This window comes from Falco punctatus (genome assembly GCF_963210335.1).
Source record: "Falco punctatus genome assembly, chromosome: 2".
NCBI classification, from domain to species: Eukaryota; Metazoa; Chordata; class Aves; order Falconiformes; family Falconidae; genus Falco; species Falco punctatus.
The window spans coordinates 74989229-75007231 of NC_137581.1; the positions used below are offsets into that span (position 1 = coordinate 74989229).

Consider the following 18003-nt stretch of genomic DNA (forward strand, 5'->3'; position numbering starts at 1 on the left):
CCTACAAAAGGCTTTTGTACACACCAAAGTACCAAGTTACATAAAGCAATTCAGCCACAGTGAATTTTAATCTAGATAATTTAACTTAGCAAAACTAACTATAGCACCTAACAACCCCACATAGTTGCTTTGTTTATCAGAACTCCCCCTGCATTCACAATTTTGGCAAATCAGCCAGCAACCAAAGGTGTGGAAAACGCAAATCTGAAGGATCCAACTGCTAGACAGTTGCTTTTTAAATCTGTTCATACTTTGAACTTTCATACCACCTACAGCAATGACTTTGGCATTTTTATTACTTTGGCATATTTATTCCCCCCACTGTCTGTGGGAAGTGTTTATTTTAAACCTGTCCTATCACTTCATTTCATGCCCCCTAGCTCTCATACTGTGAAGTCAACATCATTCTCCTAGTGGAAGAGTCCAAAACTGTTTAATCCCTCCTTACATACAACACAAACAATTCTGTGTATGTGATCGTTACTGCTCCCTTCTCCACACTGCTTCTAATCTGATTAAATTATCTTTAATCAGACAGAATGACAACTGTACTCAGGTTCAAAATGAGAAGGTAACAGGATTACTACAGTCATGTTTTCCTTTCTTTGCTATTGCTTTCACAGTAATCCCTGGAATTGTTTCCCTTTTAACTGCTGCTGCTGTAAAAGACAACTGTTCCATCAAACTATCCATAATTCCCCAAATTTCAGGTTTCTTGCAGTTCTCCCAGTGCTTTAGAGGCATTAGCTTAACCTACAACCCCATTTATTGCATAATTAGTGTTATGCATAATTGCATAATAATGGTTACTTTGAGCAAACAGTCATAAAACTGGAGATGAATTTCAAATCAAATCAGTACCACAATGTCTTTCCGCAATGTTTGCATTCAACATTGTTACGTCATCTGCAAAGTTTTCCAGGCTGTAGCAAGAGTCTACAGAACTTTTGTCACTGCATTTCTAGATGGCTTATGCAAAACTCCAGAAAACGCTTCTTATCAAGCAAAAAAGGGTTTCTAAAGCACTGAGGTTTTCAGAATTTCACATTTAAAACAACGATATCTGAAGAACAATAAACCACATTACAAATGAGAATGAAGACTTAGTATCCACTGAAGAAGCAAAAGCTTACTGCTTGCCAGCAGAAGAATGCTTGAATTAATTAAAAAGGACCTCACTAAGGATGTGCTATTTACTTAGCTGCAAGCTGCACAACAGGTTGGTTGAAGAGACTGTTTTGGTAACAGTGATGATCCAGCAAGGAACGGTTCCTAAACTTTCTCCAAAGTAGGGAGAAATATACGGACAGGGCTGCATTTAGATCAGGTTGGTTCCCCCAACCCCCACCCCCTGCCAAATCTTCTGTATTTTGTTACATAAAGCTTCAGTAGGTTTCCTAACCTCGCTCCATGTTGAAGTTCGTGATATCTGTTGAAGTTTCCTCATCGTCACTGGAAAGGCCTTCAAGGTGATCTGCCATCTTCCCAGTTTGCTCTCTTGCTTGTCTACGACGCGCTCTGAAAAGGATCAACAGTATAAACACTATGTAGTTGCCTCAAACAATGGAAGTAAGAGAAACCAGCAGAGACCAACTAGATAAGGAATGGGTTTACTATACTTTCTTTTAGTGGTTTTAAATTGGTATCATGTAATGGTGTTGTGTTTTGTACACTTGCATGATAAGCTGTGATACGTAAGAATACCCCTGCTCAGCACACCAGCTTAGGTGTTTTCTTGCCTTTGCAGGAAAGGTCCAAACATTGCTACTTACGTTAGTATGTCACACAGGACAACCGTATTCTGCAAGTAGGCAAAAATTCCTAACGGACAAGAAGTCTCAGTACTCTACCTTCTAGCCTCTCTTTCCGCAGTCCGACGCTTTACTTGTTCCTGATAGATCACTCTGTCTCGTCCAAAAGATTCAAGATTTGGTGCCATCAGTGCTTTATCTGCAAAATTACATTGGTGAAAATTAAAATGCTTATCTACGATTACTATTGCAGGCAGTTTCATAAGAGCCTTTTACCGACTTTAAACTAAGTGTAATTTGAAGTAGAAAGTCGAAGTTTTCATAAAGATGCACACAGAAGCCTGAATTCGCAAGTGTAGAGATTAAAAGAGGAAGTAGTGGAGTCTGGAAAAACCTCCACCTAAATTTCAAATAGTTTTCACCATACTTCACTCTTGTCCCTCTCACAATGGTGCCCAACTATATAAAGTTCAACAGTTTTAACAGAAATTGCTTAAATTGAATGTTCCAAGACAAAAAGCACTCCTTAAACAAACACATTCACCATGTATCTTTTGAAAGAAAGAAAGAAATTAACAAAAAAGAAGGCAGAGAAGAGTGATCAGAGCAGGAATATATGGTATTTCAGAGTTCTAGTCACAGTCTTTTCTAAGTTTATATGCTTTAGATTGCCCAGAGTTTAAAACACATCAAAATCTACAGAAGAAGAAATAATGCCCCCTCCTCTTTTTAAGCTGTGATTCATTATAGGTGCTCTTGACTAGAGAAAACAGCACAGCTAACCAGTGAGGCTGATCAGGAACCAGTAGGCAGACCCAACAGTATTTCCAATTCATCCTTTTCAGGTAAGTTTTTACAAGTGGATTGAATGTTAGCCATGCTCAAGTTCACCCACTAAGCATCAAAATTGAAACAAAAATCTACCCAACTTTCAGGAGTAAATTTACATGTTCTAACTAAATCCATTTACAAATTCATCATTAAAAATATCAATTATGATCTATGTCAGCATTCCAATTCTATTCCAGAACTACTAAGAGCCTTAACAAACAGATGAAGCCATAATTTGTGCAATTTTTTAACACATTATTCAAAGCTGAGCTACTTGTCTTTACGCAGAAGTAAAGCAAAAGTTGGCAGATAAACATATTCACTTCCAGTCCTTTGGTGTTCAGACACTGTATGAAGAAAAGCAGACTGTCTATGTCTGCAACACACATCAAATCAAAGGCTGGCATCAACTCCTAGTTTCTGTGATAATTTGAGGGACAGAACTGAACTATTTCTAGACACAGTGAAATTCAGTCTCTAGACTCCTGGGTACTCAGTAAGATCTCTCTTTAAAACCCAGCCTTCACAAGGACAACTATTCCCACCTCACCATTAAAATTCCAGTCTAAAATAATAATTCTAAGCTGCTTTTAGGAAATATGTTTCTAGTATGTTAGGTTTCTAGTTCTCACAACAGCATTTTCATGGTAAAACTGCAAGGCCCAGACATGATGCCTAGGGCTTCAAATAAAGCCCTAAAGTGAATATGTATGCTAAATATTCCATAAAGGGACGACCAGCTCTGATGCCGTAATGCTTTGTCACCTTCCCTAAGTTCTATCTAATGGTATTAACAAAACTTCATCTCTCGACACACTGTGACAGAGTAGGAAATTGCTTTTATTATAGGATTTTGTCATTAATAGGACAGACAAGAAAGCCATTTTTAAAGATAGGAAACTCTCCAAAGCAGAACAGCAGCTACTATTAACATGACATTTTACCTGTCCTTTGACATGCTGAATAAACCGTGAAGGAACGTGTATTTCCAACCAAGTTAACATTTTATAAAGTTTTACATACTGAAGAGTAATCGCCAGAAGAAAACTCCTCAATGAGAATCCCACATCCAGACACTCACAGTAAGCAGGTATTTTAGCTGGCTAATTTTAAGCTCTGTTTTATACAGGGTCACTTTTTTAGTCTGATTTTTAACAATGGCATCAGTTTCTTCCAGTTCTTTAGCTCTAGCAGTTAAATGGCTGAAATTAAATACACATGCTGCCTACAAAACAGAGCATTAGATAGAAGTCAACGCTAGCCTAGCACTTCATGGCTTTTACAGAGTTAACTGTAGATATTACAAGAAATCTATAGATTCAAGGTTTAACAAAAAAAAAAAAAAAAGTCCCGATATAAGAGAAAAATTTGGAGTCACATACTACCCCTACTACCACTGCCACCATGCACACATTTTCAGTGCTAGGAAAGAGAAAATATAGTTAGGAGCAACAGAATGGAAAGATGAAGTCAGAGGGGCTTTGAGTTTAAAACAAAACAGATCAGAGAACTTTTATCCAAGCTTCCTTCCACCTATCTTGAATAAGGATAAGCTTTAAACACAGTCACACTTCATAAACATTTACATTTAAATTAAGCCAAAGTAAACAAGGTTGTTTAATGAATAATAAAAACCTTCAAGATGGACTGACTTGAATGGCTTGAAAACTCCGAAGATTCATCTTTAATATCATCTTGTCGTCTTTGGACAAGGCGGGAAGCTCGCTGTTTGTACAGCTGGTGCATTGCAGATTCAAGTTCATTAATCAGAGGCACCTGTAAAAATACAACACACTACGTAATATCAAATTCTTCAGGTGATTAGTTTCTGGGGTACCGTACTAATCCGAAGCATAATGCTGTCACTGTACTTCTATGAGCACAAACTGTTTCCTTTTACCCATTTGTATCATTTGGACCAGTAAAAACTTCAACGTGAAGAAAATGCATGCATTTAACATTGACAGCTTTCAACCATTCCAATAGCATTTTGAAAGTAACTTCTGTTGATTGAATGAGTCTACACAATAAGGCAACCATTTCAGAGAGCGTGAAATGTTACTTCAAGTACTTTTGCTTTCCCTACCAAGTGCATGACAATGCTTACAATTCTCAGACCTCATTGCTTCCTCTATCTTTAAACAAGAATGCAGCAGTATTCTATGTTTTAATGAGAAAATAACCTGACTGTATACACTGAAAAAACAAAGCATGAATCTAACCTCCTGAAGCCAGCAGGTATTTGTTTTCCTAAAACTCTTATTAGCGTATGCTGAAACATTATTACTGAAATGCAATAAAACACTGTATAAGCACATTATACCAACAGGTAACTCATATCAGTAAAAAGTTACGCTAGTCTATCATTAAAATTCTATAATCTGTGTCAGTTATGCACTAAGTATAATCTTTGAATGATACAGACCTAAGTCACATCAGACCTGCCACTTTTTTTTTTTTTTTTATTTAAGTGGACTAAATTTCAGTAGAAACTGTAACAAAAATATGATGTTGTAACGACTAGGAATTTCCTGACATTAAATAGCAGATTCACTGCTCACTTTTGCAAAAACTAATTTCCCAGGACAAGTAGATTAGAAATACTGAAATGCAAAACAGAATTTTTTCACAATCTCTTAGGAAAGGCAAGTCCTTTTGGTATAACCACTTAAAGCCATATCCTCCTTACCTCCAAGACATATGCTTAGTCCACAAGTCTTCCAACCTTTTAAATCAAATATTTCATTGCTGCCTACCATCCAGGATTGTCAAACCAAAAGATAAAAACCAGAAATTGTTTCCTGATGTAATTTAGAATATGACTCAGCAGCTATTAAAGAATCTCCTCCAGTAAAATGTAAGACTATGAAATCATAGCTACAGGGCCATTTCAGCTATCTGAGAATGACACACACGTACCAGAGGAGATATTAAAAGGAAAGAAGTATTAGCTCTTTGTGCTATAAACTGGGCTACAGGTACTAAAGTTAAAGCAACACTGCACCAACTCAAAACATGTACAACTTTCTTTTGGAGAAAAGAAGAGTAGAGAGAAACAGGAGGAGGGAATATCCCAGTGCTGGAAGTGTGTATTTGGGATTTAAGACAAATACTGAAAACAGAAATAACAATTTTAAAAATACTACCTTTACTGCAGTTTACCATAGAAAATATAGCTGCTTCTCTTAAGTCTATAAAGGGAATTCTAAAACTGAAAAGTTAAATGAAAGTTTTCCAAACCACCCCTAGAAGTTCTTTCTAGAATTTCCTCAGAATTAAAAAAACCCCAGCTATGTATTCAGATATATGAATCCACTCAAAATATTTCCCATTTAAAATAAAAAAGACTTACAAGCTGTTATTCTTCTATAATCAATATTGTGGTTGATGAGTGACAATTTCACTGACTACTATAAAGTTACAGCCCTCATTCACTGTATTCTGTTTAGTCAATACCTTAAATTCAGTGTTTGGGGTTTATTTTCCTTCACTTCCGCTGTAAACAGTGAAAGAGGAAAAGTAGAAAGCCCTCCAAATATTTAGATGTCAAGGATAAATTTTAACCTACAGTCCCCCTCTGACATACACAGTGCATTTTGATAATTTGCTTTTGCAGGTAACATAACAGTTCATCTAACTGTGCTGCCAAAGATACGCTTGGAACAACTTAATCTTCCTGGATCCCTTGCATACTCCTACATTCAAAATGCAAAGACACAGTTAACACTTTCTAGCCTTCTCAGAAAGCATAATTTTGACACTAATTACTTGTGAAGGAAGTCATGCAAGCATCTTCTGCTCCATTGGTTTTATCATTTATGGAAAAAAAAAATCATAGAGAATTTGACATTTCTATTGCTTGTTTCTAGAATTTGCATAATAGCTGCCTCATTATACTCTCCACTGCACCTTACCAATGATCAAAGTGTTTCTAACATTCAGAATCTCTTCAAAACAGAATACAAACAAAATGATTGTGCTTGGCTGGGTGTCACAAAGGGTGGAGCATGGTGAATAGGTGCAGAAATAAGATGGTAGGGAAAAGAAAGTATAATTTATGATGATGTTTTTTGTTCTCCAAAACTAAGTCAACAGACATACCAGAAAACTCTAGGGGAATGGACTCTTTCAGAGTGGACAGATATATTGTGAACCTATTAATGCTTCTTCACCAAACCACTTTCTCATTCAGATCAGTACCAATGTGAATTTGACTAATAACCATGACTAGTTCTAATAAAATAAAACACCAAAGCATCATATTTGAAATGATAGGAAGGGACCTAGCTTTATATATATATTTAGGATAAGTGTTCATATATGTATGTGTGCATACATATATACACACACAATACTGTTATTATGCATGTGGATACACATTTTATATGCTTATGTATATTATAATCATAACAACTACGTACATTATATATTATAAAAACACACAATTTAAATATGAAGTTGTCAGGGCCACAGGTTCTACAAAAAAGCTGAAGGTAGTTTACCTCTACACTCAAGAATTCATCATTCTATTGCATTTAATCATTTGATTTAAACAAAACCCGACTGATTTTATTCTTGATTTTGTCCCCTCCTCCCACCTCCTTTTCAGAAAACCTTGCAGTGTCCTGTGGGCTACTGTTTTGGGATTTGATAGTACTTCTGTCACGCTGAAAGCACTGAATTCCAAAACGGATTATCTGGCCAAAGAACTGACGAATATATAGGACATCACAATAAATGAAATGCTCCTGTTAAACTGACCATGTCACCTCCTAATTTTGCAACTCATTGTACATACAGGTACTGCAGCAGCCTCCAACTGAAAACAGCAAAACTCTGTGAAGGCCCCTAAGAAGCATGAGATGATAAAAGTCACATCTTAGAAGTTCAATGGACTGGCATGGCAGGTGGGGTATGGGGAGGGTGGGAAGGGGGAGGCAGGTATCCAGGTGTAGAACCCTTAAAAGACCAACCACCAGGAAAACAAAGGTATATTGTAAGAAAGCAACTTTAACAAGACTCTCTGTTAAATTATCAGCAGCTAATTTGCTGTGTAACAGCTGGAAATTATTTATTTACTAATATAGCTAGATAAGTCAATAACCTTCCTACAAACTGAACTGAACTTGTTTGACTATCACTTAACACTAAGTTTTCCTGATTTATACAAAACCTGGGAGAATAAAAGGCTTTGTTTATACTCAGAATGGTGCATTTTAAAACAATTTGCTTAAAGAAAATATTTGAACAAGACAGTATGGGCTATCAAAGACAACCTCCAGACATGGCTTATAGTTATCACAAAAGAAATTTAACAAGAGGTCTTTAGAAACCAAACATTGAATAGAGATACAGGTATTTAACTTGTCTTCTGAAATACAAATTTATCTCAGAGAAGGAGTATTAACAGTTATCTTTAACTAGGAATTTAGGCATCTAGGCAACCAGCACCAACAAAGCTGCAAGGAAAAGTACCTTTACTGCCCCTCAACAGCTAATTCCAACACACTCAGGAATACTGCTTCTTCAGTGAACAGTATTGTTTTAACTAATCAATTAGCTGGGTGAATTAATTGGTCCACACCTCCTGGGTTTGTTCACGACATAGCTATTCTTCAACTCAGAAGACTGAAGATGGGGCTCTTCCAATACCACTAATGCTGGACAACTAATGTCTGATTAGCAAGCCAAATGCTCTCGCACCTAACAAGCTAGGTAAGCAGTAGTTTCAACTACTCAAGTAATTGTGACAGAAGACGACACTATACTATTGTATTCAAGTCAAAAGACAATGAAGAAATAGCCTATGTATTGCTAGCTTAATTTTACAGCTCCTGTGTGTATGTAATATATATATAAATAAATATATATATTCAGGAGCTCATGTTATATTTACAACAAAGTAATTAAAGCATAATGAATAACTTAAGAAACAAAGATTAAGTTTCAAGTTAGATATATACAGAAGTATCAAACTACATGAAAGAAGTGTATTTTTAAGTTTGGGTGTCTTCAGACAGCTACACCAGTTTTTAAAAACTTTTCTCCTTCAGACACCAGAGCAATACCAAATATGTGAAACTGACTGGCAGGAGGAAGTTTAGAACAACACATAAAATACAACTCTGTTACTGTGTTCATAAAGCATTCCAGAAATTAGCAATGCTGTAATACAGCCCTTGTTTTTGTTAACCTGATATCCAATACAAGTAAAAAGCAGCATCTGAGTTGAAATGCCAGAATATCTACTAAAATCCTAAAGACATATAATTTTTTAAAAATGACATATAAGCTTTTTAAAGTGTTTTTAGGCAATCTAAAGTTAGTGGTCTTTTACACTGTGAAAGAGGTTTCTGATAACCAGTTTGGCATGACGAAAAGTTATCTTTTCAACCCTCGAATAACCAAACCTTTAGATGAATATGTTCTCAGGGGACTTTTTTCAAGAACAGAGGGAGATGTGGTGTTTGGCATGTACTAAGAGTCCCTATTTTTTTTTTTTTTTTTGTTAAAAAGATGAATGTTTTTGCATCCTTACCTTTTCACTGAAACACTCAAGCAAGTCTTGGACATACCCTCGCATTTCTTGCAAAAACTTATACTGTTCACCAATACCCCCAGAAGACCCTTCTAATCTTTCAATTGCCTTGGTAGAGTCCTCTCGGCTTTGCTGATGTTTCTCATATTGCTGCCGATTAGCTTTGTGCAATTCTTTCATAGAGTCCAACCTGAAGGGCAATGGATAAATAGGAAATTTACATCCAGAAGTCTGTATATTTCAGACCGTTGAGATATTAAACAGACAGTGCAAGTACCAAGTCTATATATGGGAAATACTGAAAAGACATTCTCTAACTTTACTTTGTCACTTTCTCCTCTCTCTACATAAACAGAAAGGGTAATGGTTTAAATTAATTTGCTAGACTATTCCGAGTGCATTGCACTGCCCACTCCCACAAACTTTTACAGGAGTTGATTGCACTTAGAATAGTGCAAGGCTGGCTCTCAAGTAAAACTGGAAGGAAAGGTTTGGTGGGGGAGTCAGGGGTGTGGGGGGCCAGAACTACAGCTTATACAAAGCAGTCTTACTCCTCTACTAACTTAATTCACTGTCAAAGACTGTGACACTACAAAGGACATGGCATACAAACCAATTTTGAAGACATGTAAAGTGCAAATTGTTCATTATAAATGATTTCTCACTGCAATTGGGTTGTTCATTCAGTAGGACCTTTTGTGTACCTGACAAGCAGATTACAGCGTTTAAACCAAAAAACCACTATATACACTAAATTTTAAATTCGTTATCTACTGAAGGGGAAATATCTGATCCACAGTTTAAAAGAATGCAACTTGACAAGCTAAACACCTCACTGGCCTTTCAATTCTTGACTATAAGACTGTGCAGTGTCCAGAAGATGCAACTCAGACCTGTCTTCAACAAGATCAATGGCCTCATATTTAAAGCTTCACTTCCAGAGAAGCAATCCAAGGAGACTTTCGAACCAAGTGTCAATGTCATCTTCACTTTTGTTTTGACATTTATTTTTTTTTAATGGATGTGCCAGTCAGTACTTTTCCAGCGATGAAACTCTTGTTTGCTCACCGAGACTAAAAGACACCTGAGGAACAGAAAGCTAGGGGACAGGTCTTTAAGTCTAAAAAGATGGTCTGTCCTACCTGTCTTTAAGCTGTTTCTTTACCAAATCAATAGTAACAGGAGTCATCTCATTACTGGGAGTTTTGAAAGGAACTGTATTATCTGTTTTTTGAGACTTGTTTTCCGATGATCCATATGCAGCATAAGTGTATGGAATGCCGTATGATGAACCATAAGACAGTGTCTGGTAAGTGTTCTGGTAGTACAGATTATTCACTTCAGCAGGTTGACTTGGTTGAACCTAATGAAAGAGGAAACAAGCGTTAGCATATTAGACTTCAAAGAAAAGAGAAACTTTCTTTCACATCTCAAATGTTATAAAGTGAAAAAGGTTGGCAGGTACATTTAGAAAATGTGTATCAAGTGGATTTAAGTGCAGAACTTCCAACATGTGGAAGAAAAATTCCCTTAGAAGCATCTTCTTAAATGGACAGATTCTTAGTATCATTATAAATATTTATACTTGGGACTATACTAAATTTTGCTAAGACTATTTTTAATAGGATGACATAGGTTCTTAGAGCCAGTGTTTTTTGGTTGTGATTTTGCTGAAATATTCTTTAACAAATCAACCACCAACTATCCTCTTCAACTGAGTGGCAACTTCACTATAAATGCACAAAAAACACATGGTACAACCTGCTACAAATTCCAAGTCTATGCTGCAACACAAGATACAGAAACAACGAAGAAACATGTACTGTTTACATAGACTCTACAGTCCCAATGATAAACAAGAACAGAGGTCTCTCTGAGGTGGCATTATTCTAGCTGTTTTAGGGTGCAAATAAATGCTGGTTAACAGCACTGCTATCAGTATCTACCCAGAACAGAGACACTAATGAAACAGATACCCCCAGATACTTAAAATCTTACATCCTTTGAAGAAAAATAGGAGGTCAGAAGTTACACACTGAACTTCTCAGATGAAACAGCCTTCTGTAAACTACTCATGTTCATAATGGATTTAGATAATACATGCAGAAACACACCAAAAAGCGTTCACAACTAAATACATGCCTGAGGTATGTTGATTCCTTTCCGTATCTGTTCTTGCTCCCATCTACTGAGTTCTTCATCTTGCTCCCCTGCCACCAGCGCTTCATCATCACTTCCCTCAATACCTTAATACAAGTTAAAACAAACAGGTAACAAAAAGGAGAAGATAACGTATTCATAGTAAGGGCCACGAGTTCAAAAACATGAGAGAATATGCTTCAGTGGGAACACCTCAGTGCATCCTCCTTTCCTCTTCACAAGGAACGAAGGATGCTAGCCTCTGAATCATTCTCACAGATGTTCCACTTAAAATCCAATGGATAAATCTGCAATTAACTGCTGGTAAAACCCTCTAATGTTAAAATCTTACTAATTAATACCTTACTAATTCTCCTTTTCCAACATTTATTTTACCTGCTCACCAGCAAGAATGCTGTACCAAAGAACTAATGTTTTCCTTTTCACAACGATATACTTCCTAAAAAACAAGTACTAGAACAATACTAATTGATCCTTAGTGTAAGTTTCTACCAGATTCAGTAGAGTTGTGTGCTTCTAAACACAAGAATATAGTTTGTGCTCAAAATTTTATACGCAGGTTCCATTATGCAGCATTTTTCCTGAGAAAAGGAACAAAACTCCAGATATATGCCTGTTTGAAAAACACGTTGTTTAAAAATGTTGAATGAGAGTGCTTGCAGTGAAAACAATGTGAATGTTTATCAGCTGTCCTAAAAAGGTTTTACCTATTTCCTCAGCAATCTTTTGCCTTTGGGATTTTTCCTTCACTGTAAAAACTATCCTCCTCTTCTCGTCATCATCTTCATCATCACTGGCATCATTTTCATCTTCTCGAACAAGGCGGCTTTTACCTGGTTCACTGTCAACGGGGGTAAAGTCTCCAAGTTCACGAGCCATTTGACGCTTTTTCCTAGCGGCATGAATGAAAGCAGCATCTGGAATTTCTCCTAGAGATAGATGTTTGCACCATTAAACAACCACTATAACAAAACAGGTATTATGACTTCTATTTACTCATCTCTGCAAAGATGATTTGGTAGCGTGGCAAACTGAGAAAGATGTGAGAGGGAAAAAAATCCACACTCACAGAAATGTTTGCAAGCAACTCATAAGCTGCCTGTGCAGACTTTCTAACCAGAAATCCTCAAAGCTGGGATCTTCCCAAAATGTCTGGCTCTGTTTCCAGCAGCTCACATGCCATAAGGGCAAAAACATGATGTTCCTATGGGAAATATTCATAAAGAAAAGGACGCCATTTACAAGAGAGGACTAGCGCAAAGGAAGGAAAAAACCAAGGCTCTTAACTCTGTCACTTCCTGTCCTGCCATTGCTCCCAGCTCTTCTTATTTTGGGGGAGCAAAAAAGATTGGCCATTTCAACAGATGGTGACAGCTCAGAGATTAAGGGGACACCAAACCAGACAAAGCTAGTATGAGAAGACTGTGCAGTCACGGCGAAACAAGAAAAGCAGACCTAATTAAAAAGATCTAAAATGCCCAGCACAAAACCAATGCAACTTAGTAAGTCATATAAAGAATGATCCCTGCAAAATTAATTTTTTGAATCATGGATAATTTTTACCACTATTTTGATTAGACATGCACAGAAGGTTAAAGTTCAGATTCTCTTTACACTTGACATGACATACTCTATTCAAGCCAGCAATATCTTTAGAGATGCAATAATGTACAATCGCACCACTTTGCAATTACCCCTTAAAAGGAAAAATTATTTGGTTAATCAACTAGGAAATTTTTTTCCCTTGAAATATGGCCGTCTGCGGACCCAGGGCATCCATCTTCTATTTGGGGAGCAGGTTACCATGAGCGAGCTAACACTTCGCAAACTAGTTTCAAAAATAGTTTCTCAGACTGATTTCTTTGGCCTCAGGGACTGACCAGAACCTCATGAGACAAAATGAGATACAAAACCATCTGAGATACAGGTCTGCAAGGTAACAGAGACATTCGAATTAAAGACAAATTTTACCTGAAAGCATTTAAAATTCATGTTAAGTCACCTATTCCAAATCTAGATTTTCTTAAAAGTTTGCCACCACTTTGAGAGACAAATTCCTCCTTCTGACATCAAGATGAAGCATTCTGTAGTAAAACATTTTCTGTCGTAAGACTTGCAAAATTGAACAGCTTTGGAAAATACCGGTTTCTCGATGCTCCGATGCTGGACATATTGCTGGAAAGTATTTTCTAATCACTCAAATACATTAGTCTGCTGTAAATGCTGGCTAAAGCATTTGTTAACATATCAGATCCATTATAAAAACCAACCTGGGCGGAGAACATTCAGTGATGACAGAGCACTTGAAAAAGCCCCACCAGCTTTTGGTTTTTCTTCTTCCTTCTCACTTTCAACTTCCATTTCTTCTTCACCATGCTCACTGTTTGCAGTCCCATCTTCTTGACCTATGTCCTTAATCTGTCCTGACTTTTCTAGTGGTGGCTCGACTGGTAAGACAACAAAGCCCATATTTTACTCTTTTTAAAAAAAAGATCACTCTGAAGTATTTTTTTAAGGTCTAACAACCAGAAGTAAAAATAAAATTAAAATATGAAACAATTTTATTGCTTGAGATCTAGTAGAATAGGCTTTCTTCATTGTGATTAAGTCACTGACAGCCTCTCAAAATCAAATTTGACAAAGCAAACACCCCAACAACCACTAAACATTCTAGATATTGCAAAGTATTAAAAAAAGTGTCAGATTTCAGTAATTAAAATCATACATCCAACCTTCATGGAGCCTTTACATATGTAATTAGAAAGCATTGTCTGTGTTACATCAAATCCTTCCACCAGAACACTCACTCCAAAAGAATTCTTCCATTTTCCTCTCAAACTGAGTACAACCTACCTAATGTAGGGCAACATACAGATACAGGCAGCAGGTACAAATATTATGTAAAAAAATGCATGTTAAATCCAGCTGTCCAATTCAAGCTGCACATATCTGAGTCTTTAGACTTTATCATTTGTTTACAGAATCCAGAGTACTGACTCAGTAGCACCCACGAGGTCTTTGCACCACAACCAAACCAACTACAGAGACTGCAAAACAGACAAATAGAAAATAAGCACACACTAGCCATGTGCAAAATGCAATTTCTTAAGGATCTTTGTGACAGAAGCAGGAATTAAGATTCAGGATTGCACAGATCACCTGAACGTTAGCCAAACAAAAAAAAAGATCATTTCTGGTTTTGCTCATGCCCCACATCACTGCATAGGCGACAAAGATTCTAGTAAGAAAAAACTTGTGCATTTTTAAGATACAGACACAAAGCCTTTTAAAAATCTGTAAGATGTTTAAAAGACTAATTTAATTAACTTAAAGGGCAATTTTCTGCATGGGACCATGTTCAACTCTCATATGTTTCAGCTACACCATTGCAATCTTTAGATCATAAGCCTCTCAGGTTGTGCTCACAGCACTGTAGGTTACTACTCTACCAAAAAAAAATTAACTGGAAAAAGAATCATTATGCTTTACCAACGAGCTTCCAAAAAATGCAACAGCAGAAGTACAATGAAACTGAAATCACAGGCTCTATTCCAAGCTCTAGAGGACTGTACGTTGTTGAAATATCCTTCTGCTCCAACTTTCATCCTGTCATCTTAATCACCATGTCTACTGTAAAGACCTAGTCTTGAAACAGGCAGCTGTTGCATAATTTACTTAATAACAAAGAACATCACCCTGCTCACCCCAAAATCTTCCTTTGAGAGAAAATGTGTTACAAGGAGACATCCTGTCAGATAAGCACCAGAGTCCTAAACTTACTTTATTCCTTCCTAATTCAATAGGAAGGAACTTGTCTGACAAACGGAATCCAAATACAGAAACTACTGAGGTCTACCGACAACTACATAAACAGCTGAGAATTTTCATGCTTCTACATTCATTTCCACATGTGGGAGAATCAAAGAATTCTCTACTAGCTTCAGAACAGCGCTTATAAGGTTCAAATGAAAACATTTAACGCATGCTATACTTCAGTTCTAAATGCTAAATCCTCCAGAAGACTAATAACTTATCTTGAAAAAAAAAGTAATTTGTATTTACAATACTTAATCTTTCCCATTACAAAAGTTACTGTTAGTTTTGCAATTACCATCTGTTGGAGAATTGACCTCTGTTCTAACTTTTGATTTTTCAAGATCTTCTTTGTATTCTTTCTTCAATTGTTTTACAATCTTTTTGCTGTAACTTGATTTCTTCACTTTAAAAACTTCTTCAGTTTCTTTAAAAGAGAAGTTGGAAAACATTACATTAGACCTGCCAAGAAGTACATTTACCTATTACATCTCTTAATACTGTACATAGAACTTAGTAAATGCCACTACCAACATAATTTACTGTGACTTCACATTTACACTGTTGCAACAAAACCAGTCCCATATCCTTTCATGTGGACTCATGTCTACCTTGTCCTTCTGTGGTCATTTTGAAGTGTATGCATCCCACCCACAGCACTGTCACAGAAAAGCAAGGCAGAAGTTACACAAAAGCGTACACACGTGGCCAGCTTTTATCTGACTGCAGTATTTTTTTTTGAACACTCACACAAGCTGATCCTTCACTATGACCATGAATTTGGAAGAAAACAAAGCCCCAACATTTTGGGTCAACAGTCTTTTCATAGCCACACAATTAATGAGTAAGGGAATGGCTGGGTTTGGTCATACTACCAGTTCAAATGCCTGCAGCACTACAACCTACCACAAAGTATGCAATAAGTTACAGACTTAAATAGGACAGACAAAATCAGTTTCATGCAGGAAATCTGTGTTTGCGTTTTAAGTCTATAGCGCAATCCCATGTTTCCAGTATCTTTGTCAAAGATTTCAAATCACTAGTCTCAGAATCCAAGTTCTAGTGATTACAAGAGAATTCTTTCCAAGGAAATTCAAAATGCATACTAACTCCCCTACTGACAAAAAGTATCAGAAAAATGAGCTTCTCATTTTATTCGCCCTGAACTTCTCAGACACAACTACCTCTGGAGTATGAGTGGTTTTGATCAATTTTAATACATAGTAGCTATTAGCCATAACCAGATTGTCTGAGTGCGAATGAACCAACGAGCGCAGTACCTGCTGGAATCCAGTAGAATTACTAGCTGAAGCACTGCACAAACACAACTACTCTGTTTTTCCAAAAAGTTGAGGTCCAGAAACTCCTCAACCACTTTTTCCATTATTTGTGAAGGTTAATGTAATAAACCTTGCGGACGGCTAGACAAATCAACTCTGCAACAAAACACCAGTGGCTTCACGTGGACAACAGGCAGTCAGACGTGACCTGTGAACACCAGCCACACCGAGCACAAACCGGACACAAAGCCGCCCCTCGGCCCGCAGCGCTGGTCCTGGGGGGCGGCAGGGGCTGCAGAGGCGCTGGGCCCAGCGCCCGCTGCCGCACGAAGCCAGGCCAGGCTGCACCCCGCGCCCGGAGCAGCACGGCACCCAGCTGCGAGGCGCGCAAGTCAGGCACCAGCCATACAGAAGCACAGGCAATCCACCCCGCTAAGCCGGAATGAAACCCGCGGGACATCCCCCCGGTGCTGGGAGCCCACCGGCCCCGCAGGAGCCCGGACAGGGAGCGGGGCCCAAGGCGGCTGCCGGCCGGGCACTCCCTGGCCCCCCCGCACCGCGCCCCCAGGGCTCTCCCCCTCCTCTACGACCCCTCGTCACCCCTGTGTCACAACGGGGCCAGCCGGCTGCCCAGCGAAATAAATACAGGTGCCGGCTCCCTCGGGGGACGGGGGGCGCGCAGACGACGGGCGGAGGCCCGGTGCAGGCGGCCCGGCCCACCCCTGCAGGCAGCGAGCCGAAGGCGGCGCGGCCCGGTGCCCGCGGGCGGGCAGCCCCCCGCCTCACCCTCTTCCTCGTCCTGGAAGCTGAGCAGGCTGGCCCGCGGCACCTCTTTGTTCTCCCGCGGCCGCTTCTTCTCCTTGGCGCGCCCGGCGCCCGGCAGCCCGTTGCCCTGCTGCGGCGGCGGCGGCGGGGGGGGCGGCAGGAGAGCGGGCGCCGGCAGAGCCCCCAGGCCTGCCCTGTCACCCCCCACCAAGCCCAGCCCCAAGCCGAGGGCCGCGCCGTAGCTCGCGGCGCAGGCGAAGGCCGCGGGGCTGCCGGGCAGGGCGAGGGGCACGCAGCCGGCGGGCAGCGGCAGGAGCCCGGGGCCCGCCGCCAGCGCCATGGCGGCCTCGCCGGGCCCTTCCCCCCCCGCCCCGGCCGCCGGCGCCGGCTCCTGAGGCGGCTCCTCGTCGCGCTCCTCGTCCTCCTCCTCCGAGTCGTTCCGCTTCCGCACGTTCACCCTCCGCGCCTTGCGGAACATCCCGCCGGACACCGACCCCCCGCGCCGCGCCGCTCCGGGACCGCCCGCTCCCGCCACCCCGCGCCGCGGCCCAGGCCCGGCTCCCCGAGCATGATAACCGCCGCGCCGGCGGCCACAGCGCCCCCTACCGCCCGCCGCCCGCCGCCGCGCGCCCGCCAACGGCGAGCGGCCGCCCGACCATAGAGAGGTGGCGGGGACGGAGGATAGCGCGTGCGCGGCGGGGAGCGTAGAGAGGCCATGCTAGAGCGGCCCGCCTCGCCTCCCGCCACTCCCCCTCTTCCTTTCCCGGCTGCCGCCATCTTGTGTCGAGCGAGCAGCGCGAGCCAGTGCTGCGCGTCACGTGGCCGCGCAGCACGCGAGCGGAGAGCTGGGCCGGGGGAGGAGCCG

General features: G+C 40.0%; 1 protein-coding gene across 2 annotated transcripts in view; it reads right to left on the reverse strand.

Moving 5' to 3' along the window:
• Positions 1 to 17718, reverse strand: part of PAXBP1 (PAX3 and PAX7 binding protein 1) — a 29270-nt gene extending 11552 nt beyond the window's left edge. The window contains exons 1-10 of one of the 2 annotated variants that reach the window (XM_080374710.1): positions 17160 to 17718; positions 15392 to 15520; positions 13551 to 13727; positions 12114 to 12209; positions 11263 to 11366; positions 10263 to 10483; positions 9121 to 9310; positions 4235 to 4358; positions 1851 to 1950; positions 1403 to 1518 (exon numbers count right to left, since the gene is read on the reverse strand). In XM_080374710.1, the coding sequence (XP_080230836.1) occupies positions 1403 to 1518; positions 1851 to 1950; positions 4235 to 4358; positions 9121 to 9310; positions 10263 to 10483; positions 11263 to 11366; positions 12114 to 12209; positions 13551 to 13727; positions 15392 to 15520; positions 17160 to 17616 (1714 nt within the window). In that variant the 5' untranslated portion in view covers positions 17617 to 17718. Of the gene's footprint in view, positions 1 to 1402; positions 1519 to 1850; positions 1951 to 4234; positions 4359 to 9120; positions 9311 to 10262; positions 10484 to 11262; positions 11367 to 11987; positions 12210 to 13550; positions 13728 to 15391; positions 15521 to 17159 lie in introns of both variants that reach the window. The other variant, XM_080374709.1, reaches the window with a different exon arrangement.
• Between the last annotated feature and the right edge of the window lie 285 nt (positions 17719 to 18003).